Here is a 12,125-nt window from a genome sequence, read left to right as displayed (position 1 = left end):
GCTGATGTTTCGGGCCTAGACCCTTTTCTGATGAAGGGTCTAGGCCCGAAACGTCAGCCTCTCTGCTCCTATGATGCTGCTTGGCCTGCTGTGTTCATCCAGCCCTGCACCTTGTTGTCTCGGACTTTGATTGGATGGCTTGGAAGCTGAAACAAGATACAAGGAAAGAAGCAACAACAGTGAGATGACCATGTCTTACAGAATGTCAGTGCCCTGAGGGGCCTATCTTCCCCCCCAAGCAGCTACAGACGGTGATCAATAAGACCAATGGTTTCAACACACACGTGGGAAAAGAGAAGAACATAATTTGCAAACTAGATAATATGGAAATACTACTGAGTGAGTATGGTTTTGAAGAAGTCATTTAGTTAGTTACAGCTGCACAGACTGTGGGAAGAGGGAGTTGTAACTGTCACACTGCTCGAAGCAAAAAGCACAGAGATAAAACTATCTTTTGCATGATTTTACTTGGCTGATACTGCAGGCTAATTACACTTTGCCCCGTAAGTCCTGTTGATAACTGTGCATTAACTATTGCTTGATCCTCTATTTCCACGTTTGCTTGATGTCTTGAATTAACAAAGAAGTAAGAGTCATATTAGCAAGAATAAAATGTGAATGGAATTGGAATGGACTGAAAATGATTCAGCTTAATTTTTTTGTTAGTGCTGTGAGTTGTTAATCTGAAATACTCTACTTGAAAGGGTGACAGTGTCAGCCTCAACACGAATCATTAAAAAAACAAATCAGATATATACTGGACGATTAATTGTTTTCAGCCAAAGGCAGTGCTGTGAGACCACTGGATAGCTCTTTCAAAGAGCTAACACAGACATGATGGGCTGAATAGCCTCCTCCTGCAGGAGCTGCATCAGCCTATGAATCTTCCTATAAAACAGCAGGCAAAAATTAAAATAAGAATGTGACCTTAATCCAGCTAATATTAACTTCATTTGTCAAAGGTAAGAAAAATAAAATCACTTGACTTTGGAGAGTAGCAGGGTGAGATCAAATGGATTGTGACATTAAATTCTCAAGATGCAGAAATGTTTGAATGCAAACAAACCCTTTCCCATCTACGACCTCACAGTCCTCTCAATGGAATCTGCAAATACATTTAGCTCACTTGGAAATTCATTTTTAACTCTGTTTCAGACCCCTGTGATGGCAGACAAAACTAATAGTGGGATTTTTCTCACAAAAGAAAGTGATTGAAATGACGAGGTATTTTGTATGAAAAGTGTGCATTTAAAAAAGCTTTTGCGGAGGTTGAGCTGCATGTGTGGGCAATATACAGGAGACTTGGAAGCTTTATTAAATGTCCCCTTTGCTCATTTTGTTCCTGTTATGAGGGCATTTGGACTCAGAATTTCTATTATGCGATTACACTGTAATTACATCCTCGGTGGGTGGTGAATTTACACACAGTGAGTTTCTCACCGATGGAAAGATATCTGGAGAGGGTCTTACATGAGGCTTTCCTTATCTAATTTAGTTTACTAATTGGGCCATAACTGGCATATGTCCCAGGTGAAATGTGGGAGTGCATGGAAATTAAGCGCATTGTTTAAACAGACAGATCTGGGGTGTGGCTACAACCAAATCAGGAAACAACAGCACATCATCTGTTCACTTAACTGTCAGCTAACACTGCTGTCTTTTTCATCAATCTGATACCTTTGCAGAACGTATATGCCAGTCTCTTCTATCGTGGACAATCACGGCGACTCCTAAATCCTGGAGGATTGATAATATATGGTAAAATCTACTCTTCGATGAGCATGGTTTATGTTGTGGTCATACTCACTACAGCCATCTAGGTAGATTCACTGCCACCAAACCTTCTCATTAATGTTAGTCTAAGTAACTGATACCATGTGGGGAAGAATGGTCACAGAATGCCTCCATCAGAATATTGCGTTAATCTTGATTAAGGTTTATTACATAGTACTCAATAGCTAGTTATAGTATATCTGAATTATGTGATAGTCACACAGAAGTTATTGGGTGTGACTTATTTTTAATTACACATACATGGTATAGACACTTACAAACTGCACCTCAACCTAGGAACTTAGTAATGCTTAACCCCAAAGGGACTCTTCCTCTGTTGCAAGTAATGTGATTTCATCAAAGGTTTCTTGTTGAAACTCTCCTCATAACATGAAAACTTTGCTATGCAGACTTCACGCAACCAGGGAATCCTGGCTAAGCCACGCAAGCTACAATCTTGTGAAAAACTTTGGAACGCAAGACAATAAATGCACCAGTATTGGAGAACTTGATCACGTTAAGAAATGGCAGTGCGGCAGAGCATTTAATGCTCCAAAATGACCCAGCAATCAAAAAGATTACACGAAATTTCTATCCATTCAAGAAAAGATTGCTTCTTTTCTTACCTAAAGGGCCGTTTGTCGCAAAGTTGAGCAGTAACTATTATGGTGTCATGTCAAAAGTCCAGTTCAATAATGCCCCCAGATACAATTGCAGAAAGAAATTATATTTTCGCTTTGCTGTACAGTTATTACATTTATCTGTTTTAGCTGGTTTGGGTGTTGGTCAGAGTTGGAAAGATGGTTGGCAGGATTAGTCTCATACTAACAACACAGTTTTCGATCCACATTCTGATTGAGGTAGACTTAGGATGTGCCTTCTCATCCTACATGAAGCAAAAATTATGCCACTTTGCTGTGAATAATCACCATGGTGCTACATTCAGGTAGAGAATTCAGTGAATCAGTGGAACTCTTTAGATCAAAGGGTTGTAGAGATTGGGTCACTACATTTCTTCAAGGCTGACACGGACAGATTTTTAATCAAGTGTGAAGGGGGAAGGGCAGGAAAGTGAAGTTGTGGTTGAAGAGATCGTCCCATAAAATGTTGGAACAGACTCGATTACTTACTTCTGCTCCTGTGTCATATAGACTTATGGTCTAACTCAAGAAGACAACAAATGGTTTGGTCACAATTACTCTTCCCCCACTGAAGTTGTCAAGATGGGATGCCATTTGGAATGTTAATAGTACTGTAAGATTTATAGGAGGGTGAGCTCTTTCAAAGACAAGAAGAACAGTTATGACTGTACTTCACACATCATGTACACACAGATCTCTACTTCAGGACCCTACTTACTGACTCAGATATTCCTCCTTTGGCATGTCTTCAGCATGGTCTGTGTCATCTCTTGGGTTCCCAATGGTAGGCAACTTGCCCCAAAAATGACTTTTTTGCAATGAATGTAAACTGCTTGTTCTTCGACTGGATCATTCCAAATCCATCACCAGTAAAGCGTAAAAATGAATTGACTGTCAAGAATTCCAATGAGTGCTCTGACCACTGCACCTCGTGAGCCCCTGATCTGTAAAGCTGTGAATTGGAAAGCTAATTCCCAGAGAATCTGCTTGAGGTGAGGATAGGATCGGTATGACTCTTAATGACCTTTTATAGTAAACATATTTGACAGCTAAATTCATACTTGAATAAGCCACTTGGGGGAGATGCCAGGGGAAGGAAACTACAAAACTTTATGTCATGCCTTCAGGGACAAAATTGGAAGAGATGCAACATCTACATGTTTATCAGCTGATCACATGTGATTTCTACATGATTACAACTGTCTAGTCTCTAAAAAATGTGACAGCTTCAACTTTAATTGCGCCTTTAACTACATAAAACGTCTCAAGTACCCTTCATACAGAGGAAAGCAACCACTAGTGGAAGAAGATTTAAAGGGGCTAGCTGAACAGATGGGAAGCTTTTATAAGTAAGGAGAGGTGACAAGAAGAGGGGCCACTGACAAGTGCTCCAACTGTGGACTGAGAGCTATTCCAATCACAGTGGAGTGGAGGCAATGTAGATGTTCAGTCAAAAGTCTGGAGGGTACATGATGCAGCTTCAGGGCCTGTGAAAGGCTGCTCAATAAAGGACGGTGCAAGGCCGTTGTTGGGGGGTGGGGGAGAGGAGTCTACAGGGGAGACTGTTGAAATGGATTCATTGCAGGATGATCAGCATTGGGATTTAGTAAAGACACGTCTGATGTGGAGAGGAATATGGTAGAAGATAGCTATTTTGGGCTTACAGTTTTGGGTGAGTTTCAATTTAAGAAGGGCAGAACACAAGATGGCAGCAAGAAGCACTTAGTGACAGTGAAATCCAGAAGTAACAAATGATGATGAATGCTTTCAGTGGCTGTAGTTACAAGTGAAGACATAGATGCTCTAGTCAATGGCTGGTGTGTAGAACCAAACAAGACATTAAGGGTGATATCTTCAAATGTAGCTTGAGGAGTCAACCAGGTACAAGAATGGTGACAGGAACCAACATTCAGAGTTCTTTTAGTGGCATTGAGCAAAATGTCCTTAGTCTTGCCAATATTGAGTGAACTTGTTTTTAGCTCACAGTAAGACTGATTGAGGTGGGCAGATTTGTGGAAGACAGGTAGATGATTGCATGCCTGAGAAAAACAATTCCCAGACCTATGAATAATGTTACCTGGAGCAGCTGACAACACAAGGAAGACATTTCTAGTCATACCTGAGGTGACATTCGAAAGGTGGGAGAATTAGCCTTTGAAGGTGATATACTAACCCTTTTGGGCAGGTCAGAGTCAGTCCAGGCCCAGCATAGGGAGATGGATGGTGGAGGACAATAGACCAACCGAGCAGGCAGGAAGGTCAAGGAAGGTGAAAAGGGCAGCACAGTGGCTCAGTGGTTAGCACTGCTGCCTCACAGTGCCAGGGACCCGGGTTCGATTCTATCCTCTGGTAACTGTCTGTGTGGAGTTTGCATATTCTCCCCGTGTCTGCGTGGGTTTCCTCCAGGTGCTCGGGTTTCCTCCCACAGTCCAAAGATGTGCAGGTTAGGTGGATTGGCCATGCTAAATTGCCTGTAGTGTTCAGCAATGTGTAGATTAGGTTGGTTGGGTCTGGGTGAGATGTTCTGTGGGTCAGTGTGGACTTGTTGGATCAAAGGGCCTGTTTCCACACTGTAGGAGTTCTATGATAAAGGCATGTCACATTGTGATTACAGTGACATTTGACCCAGAGAGTTCTGGGCATTGTGTGCAGAGTCCAATTGAATTTAATGTTTGCTTTGGTGCAAGTGGTGAGCTGCGTAAAATTAATCTCAAAGCATATTGTAAAAAAACTCCTTTATATTAGTGAATTGGCATCAACAATTGGCACTGGCATCCCTCTTAACATATTCCAGCCACCTCCGCAGTTTATTAAAATCTTCCTTACTGGTAGTTCAAAGGAATCAGCCCTGTGATACAACATAAGTCAAGCACAAATGCATAAAATATACATACAAAATAATATAGCTCTTGGCCTTATTGAATGAGCAGCATCATAAATTATGTATCGTCAGTCATGCCTGTTATTTAATGATGTGTTGCGCATCATTCACTTTTAATAGTACAATGTACTTAACGACAGAGGACAAAGTTGGTAATATCACAGATGTGTTAACTTAAAATCTCCCTGTATTAAGCAGAAGTGAAGTAATAACTGAAGTAACAAAATGATACTGGACTGGCAGAAATCCTAAGACTCTGAAACTCTTAATTCATTCTTTGGAAACACCAAGATACTGGCTTCTATCTTCCACCTCCAAGATAATTTAAAATTCTACTGTGCACCATATTTAAAATTCCCAATTTTTCTGTTGCCCTGGCCCTATAATCCTTGATGCTCCTTGTGTAAATCTATCGAACTTAATCTTGAATGCACCAACAAACTGAGCATCCACAGCCTTCTAGGTAGATAATTCTAGAGATTCAAAACAATCTGAATGAAGAAATGCTTCCTTATCTCAGTCGTAAATAGTGTATCCGCTGCCTGAGGTTATGACCTCTAGTTTTATACTCTCTCAGGCAGGGGAAACAACGCCTTAGCTCCTAACATGTCAAGCCTTATATGGATTGCACACATTTCATTGAGATCAGTGCTCATTCTTTTAAACTCCAAAGTGTATGGTCTATTTGACTCAATACCTGTTGTAGAACGATCTTCTCATCTCATTTGACTGTAATTTGAGTTTCCACCAATCTTCTGCCAAACTTACTGTAGCTGACTGGGAGAGTCCCCAGTGAATTTTATCCCTCAGTTGCCTTTGCAATCCATATGAAACAGTTAGAGCTGAATCCTGCTCGATATAAAGTTGAAGTAATTGTTTCTAAAGCTACAAATTCATGTCAGCAAACCACTTCTTCCCCCTTGATCCTAAAATCTATCCCTTAGTTCAAAGTATTCCAACGCACTAAAATTATCAAGCAAATTGTGTTAAGGGAGGACTTTCTTGAAGCTTGTAAGAAATCACAATGAGAAAAGCATAATAGATAAATGTAGGCACAAATAAACAGATGGGATTTTACTAAATTGTTGTTAAAAATCAGTGACAGTCCAGTAAAGACATTCTTTAAATGAGGGACGTAGAGTTTGTTAGGGGCACAATTGTACTTAAAGCTCACAAATAAGTCACTTGCCCCAACAGATCTATGTTGATCTTAAGTTTCATATGAGCCTTTTTCCACCCCTCTTCATCTGAATCTATCAACGTATTCTGCCATTCTTTGTTCCCTTGTGTGTGTTATTGAACTTCACTTGCAATGCATCTATGCTATTCACCTACACTACCATCTGTAGCAGTGAATTCTACTTTCTCTGATCATTAAATAATAGCCCTAGTTCCAGTCCTCATTCTCATTTTCAGCTTGCAAGTAGGTGAAAACATTTTATTGGTCTCTATCCAAACAAACGCTTTATTATCTTAGGAAACAAAACAGAAATTGCTGGAAAATCTCAGCAAGTCTGGCAGCAACTGTGAAGGAAAAAAACAGAATTAATGTTTCAGAGTTAACCCTTCCTCAGGGTCACCGGACCTGAAATGTTAACTCTGTTTTTTCCTTCACAGATGCTGCCAGGACTGCTGAGCTTTTCCAGCAATTTCTGTTTTGTTTCCTGATTTACAGCATCCACAGTTCTTTCGATTTTTACTTTATTATCTTAAATGGCCATCTTGGATCACAACGCAGGCATCTCTTCAAGAGAAAAGAATTACATTTTGTTCACTTATTCCTGATTGGTACACTGTCTCAGTTCATTCATTGTTCTGGTAGATCTTTCTTGCATCTCCAGTGAGTTGCACCACACAAATCTGAGGCTGAGACAGATTTTTAATCTGTAAGGGAATCAAGGTTTATGGGGAATGGGCAAGAAAGTGGAATTGAGGATTATCAGATTGACCATGATCTCGTCAAATGGCAGAGCAGACTTGATGGCCTGACTGGCTTGTGAGTCTTAGAATTAGGATAAAATGTTGCAGCTATCCCAGGAGGAAGATAAGGTACACAGAGCAGGAAAAGTGCTAAGCGACCACTTTAGTTCTATTATCATTGCTGGAAGGCTAAATCACGGCTGCCCACTTTCCCTTTCAGCTGATACAGTGATGTTGTACGTGCGACTACATTCGATGGAAAACATTATCTGTTTCATTATGGAACAAAACGGGCAATAAAAATATTGAAATCACTGCTCAGGGCGAAATTCAAACTCCGTGTATTTAGAATCCTGTTTGCAATTTGCAGTCTCCCACACATAACCATTAGCCAGCGACAACAATCTAATACTTAGGAGAATAATATTCAGCTGGTGGAAAGACATGAAAGAAATGCACCGTACCCTTCGAATGCCTTCCTGGGAATCCTTCACCGAGGTTTCTGTGCCGTTACCTCTGTTGATCATCCTCCACATTTGGGCGTACATGTTATCCCTCTCAAACGGGTTCATTCCTTTCACACGAACATGCTCATACACCGCTGACTCCATCACTGTGCCGTAGGGAATGTCTGTTTGCTTGGAAAGATCTTGCAGCGACCTTGAGTTGAGAGAAATGACAGGATAAATAAACACTGCACCATTCAAAAAATAAATCCTAATGGCTCAGCCTAAGGTTAAGTGTGGATTACCCGTGTCCAAAAACTCTTACTTTTAACTGAAAGATAGCTGTAAGGCACAGTAGGTTTGCAACTGATCTATGAAACAGTTTACTGATCTTTGGACTATTTGATAGGGAACCTATGACTACAACTTTTAGTCGTCAATGCAGCACGGATAGTAGGGTTTGCGAGGCACAATGTCAATGGGGTGGAAGTAAGACCAGCTTTTGGATTATAGTACTTTCACAATTTCACAGTAATATAGAGTCATAGTGATGTACAGCATTGAAACAGACCCTTCAGTCCACCCCGTCCAGGCTGACCAGATATCCTAAATTAATCTAGTCTTATTTGCTAGCATTTGGCCCATAGCTGTTTAAACCCTTCCTGCTCATGGCTGCTGTGAACTTAGTCTACTTAGAAAGTGGTGATGGTGGGAGACTCCCAGGCAGAAGCAGAGATGCTTTAGGGATGTCTCAAAGCATTCCTGAAGCGGTCAAATATACCTGTTGATTCTTTGGAGTCCCCGTCTTGTGACAGACCAAAATAGAGAAGGCTCATTTGGGGAAAAAGGAATCACATTGAGAGATTTTGTTGGGAATATGCAGAGCGGAAGATGAGTCGATAGAGTGCGTGAACAAACCTCCAAACAGCTCGATGACCTGATCCTTCAAGAAGAACCTTTCCCCCCATCACACCCCCACCATGTGACTGAATCTGCAGATCACACATTGGACTTGTCAGCCACCACAGAACCCATCGAACAGGAGTCAAGCGAATCAATAAAAGACCATACAACGAGGGAATAAATATAACACTGCAAGGAAGGAGGAACTATAAAAAGGATGCAAACAACTCGAAGTGCTCCCTTCTGCTTACACAGGTGACTGATCCATTGATGAATCCCACATCCAGACATTTGCTACCCCTGGTCTCACTTACCACAAAATGCTCCTGCTGGCTATCACCAGGCAGAAATGTTATCCTGAGCTCATGCAAAACATTGTTGCTTATCCCGCAACTCATTTCTAGTCCTATTCACCTACATTGGCTCCCAGTCCAAAAATACCTCAACGTTAAAACTATCAACCTTTTCTTTTCAAGCCCTTCAATGACCTTGACCTGTCATAGCGATAAGTGTAATGACTTCTATCGCAATAACTCTCTGAGATAAAAACCAATAAATTGGGAACAAAACCAGAAGCTTCTGGAAAAGCTCAGTAGGTCTGCCAGCATCCGTGAAGAAAAATCAGAGGAAGAGACACCAGACCCGAAACATTAACTCTGATTTTCCTTCACAGATGCTGCCTGACCTGCTGAGCTTTTCCAGCAACTTCTGCAAACTCTCTGAGATTTTTCTGTTCATTTAAGTCTTGTCTTTACTGTCTTCAATTTTCATCGCTCCACCATGAATGGCTGTGCCTTCAGCTGTCTGGGCCTTAAGCTCTGGAATTCCCTCCTTAAGCTTCTCTGAACATTTACCTCTCCTCACTTTAGTTGCTTCTTAAAACCTTGGACCAAGCCTGTCTTAACATTTCTTTATGTTGCTGTGTGCCTAAGTCTCTTTGATAATGCACTGGGAAATGCTTTTTGTTTTGTAAAAGGTACAATATAAATGCAAGTGTTGTTGTTGTCCTAATGAGGGGCATTGGTCAACATTTTAAAGCAAGCTGCTTGCCTTCTTGGTTGGTATACGAAGTAAACCAAAGAAAGAAGATGGAAAAATATAAGGAGATAGCAAGAACTGCAGTTACTGGAAGTCAGAGTCAATACAGCGTGGAGTTGAAAGAACACAATAGGTCAGGCAGCATCAGAGGAGCAGGAAAGTCGATGTTTTGAGTTAGGACCCTTCACCAGGACAGGAAAAATATAAACTCATTGATTTCATTTGACTTATTTACCGATCATTAATAATTATCAAAGCATAGGACATTAAGAAATAAGAAAAGCAGTAAACTATTCAGCTGCTCATGCCTGCTCTGCCATTCAAAAGGATCATGTTTGATCCAACATTCCTCACGTCCACTCTCCAGCATTTCCCCATAATCTTTGATTGCCCAACTGATCAAGAATCTATCAATCTCATAAGTATCCACAAGGATTCTGCCCCCACAGGTCTCTGTGGCAATGAGTTTCAAAGACTCACAATCCTCTGAGAGGAGAAATTCCTCCTCATCTTAGTCTTAAATTGGTGCCCCTTTAATCTGATACTATGCCCTCTGGTCCCAGACTCTCCCATGAGGGGAAGCATCCTCTCAGCATTTATCCTGCCAAGCCCCCTAAAGAAGCATATGAATTTCAATGAGGTCATGTCATTCTTCTAGTGTCCCAACATATGTCCAAATCTGTGTTCAATTCTATGCTCATCTCTATCCCACTTCCTGAAGCAACAATCATTAATTCAATGAGAATTTGAACTTGCCTCCTCTCACACTATTGTTAGAAACCCTTTTAAATTTACAGCAGTTTTCAATAAGGCAAGACTGTTATTTTTTAATGGCAATGTACATGAACAAACTTAATGAAGAACGGAACTGGCCTGTAAAATTAATCTGATATTAATGAAATGGTGCTAACTGATGAGGTAGCAGAATTTTTAGGCCAAACCTTTTTAATAATGAATTTTTATAAAAATCTTGATGGAATATTTTTAGCTTCTATCTTCACCAATTTTTATTTCCTTGACTTCAATTTGCTCAGTACAAATATTTCTTAAAGTGATTTCATTTCAGTGTTTTGCTGGTCCCTGTGCTTCTTTCAATTTAGGGGACTTGATTTGTTGCTCGTAATTTAACGTGCATGACCCTGGGAAGATGGATTGCAGAGTGGGTCACCACTTTGGGAATAATCTGCATTCAGTCTGCAAGCATGATCCTGAGTTTCTGGTCACCTCATAATTTGATTGTCTCTGTTGTTCTCTCACTGACCTCTATATCCTTGGCCTGCAGCGATGAAATTCAACGCAAATGTATGGAGTCAACACAAGGGAATGCCACACTTTCAATCCAATGAGGTGTCATTTTACTTGAAATGTCACACAAATATTGACTCTGTTTTTCTCTCTCCACAGATGCTGCAAGGCCAGCTGAGTCTCTCCTGCATTTTCTGCTTTTATTTTTACCACCTGCAAGTTCCCCACCAAGCCATACACCATCCCGAATTGGAGCTATTTTCTTGTCGATTCACTGACTCTGGGGCAACATCCCTCCCTACAGCACTGTGGGTCTGTCTACAGCCTGAGGACTGTAGTGGTTGAACAAGATAACTCAGCATGTGGAAGCTTTGAAGAGGATGCAAAAGAGGTTTACCAGGATGTTGCCTGAATTAGAGTGTATCAGCTATAAGGAGAGGTTGAATAAACTAGGATTGTTTCACTAGAGCTTTGGAAGCTGAGGGGTGACCTGATAGATGTATATAAAATTATGAGAGACATGGACAGGGTGTATAGTTGGAGTCTTTTTTCCAGGGTGGAAATACCAAATACTAGGACTCATGGGTTTAAGGTGAGAGTGGGAAAGTTTAAAGGAGGTATGTGAGGCAGTTTTTTAACACAGAGAGTCATAGGCACCTGGAATGCACTGTCAGTGGAGGTGGTAGAAGCAGCTATAATAACAAAGTTTAGGAGGTATTTAGACAGACACATGAACAGGCAGGGAATAGAGGGATACGAACCATGTGCGAGTCGATGGGATTAGTTTAGAATGGCATCATGGTCGGCACAGACATGGTGTGATTAAGGACCTGTTCCTGTGCTGTATTGTTCTATATTCTGTTGTTCTATCACCACCTTCTCCAGGGAAATTGCACATGGTTAGTAAATACTTGCCCAGCCAGTGACGCTGACCTCCTGTGACACAGTTTTTTTAAAAAAAGTATGTGTCAGCACTTTAAAAAAATTGATAATGCTCCTATCCTTTGTTATCATCTCCCCAGATGACTCTCAGTCTCTTTGGTAAAACTACTGATTTCATATTCTCACCTACCTCCAGAGCAATAGCATATAACACAGAGCCACAACATTAATCTAAAATAGGGCATCAATTGCTTAATCGCTGTGGACTTATATTTGGGCTTAATGAAACTGAATATTATTGGAAAATCTTCTCATAATGCTTTCGTGGTTCCTTATAGACTTAGCTTTTGACTGTGTGTAGCTCACTACCACCTTCCCAAGGGCTATTAGGGATAA

At 40.8% G+C, this 12,125-nt stretch overlaps 1 protein-coding gene across 1 annotated transcript in view; it reads right to left on the bottom strand.

The window, feature by feature from the left end:
* grid2 (glutamate receptor, ionotropic, delta 2) overlaps positions 1 to 12,125 on the bottom strand; it is an 829,420-nt gene that overhangs the window by 85,072 nt on the left and 732,223 nt on the right. Inside the window, exon 11 of the mRNA XM_048611693.1 lies at positions 7,680 to 7,875. Coding sequence (XP_048467650.1) covers positions 7,680 to 7,875 — 196 coding nt within the window. The remainder of the gene's footprint in view (positions 1 to 7,679; positions 7,876 to 12,125) is intronic.

The sequence above is a fragment of the Rhincodon typus genome, chromosome 1 (genome assembly GCF_021869965.1).
Source record: "Rhincodon typus isolate 14 chromosome 1, sRhiTyp1.1, whole genome shotgun sequence".
NCBI lineage: Eukaryota > Metazoa > Chordata > Chondrichthyes > Orectolobiformes > Rhincodontidae > Rhincodon > Rhincodon typus.
The sequence above is the reverse complement of the archived record's forward strand: the minus strand, read 5'-3'. Positions and strand labels throughout refer to the sequence as shown.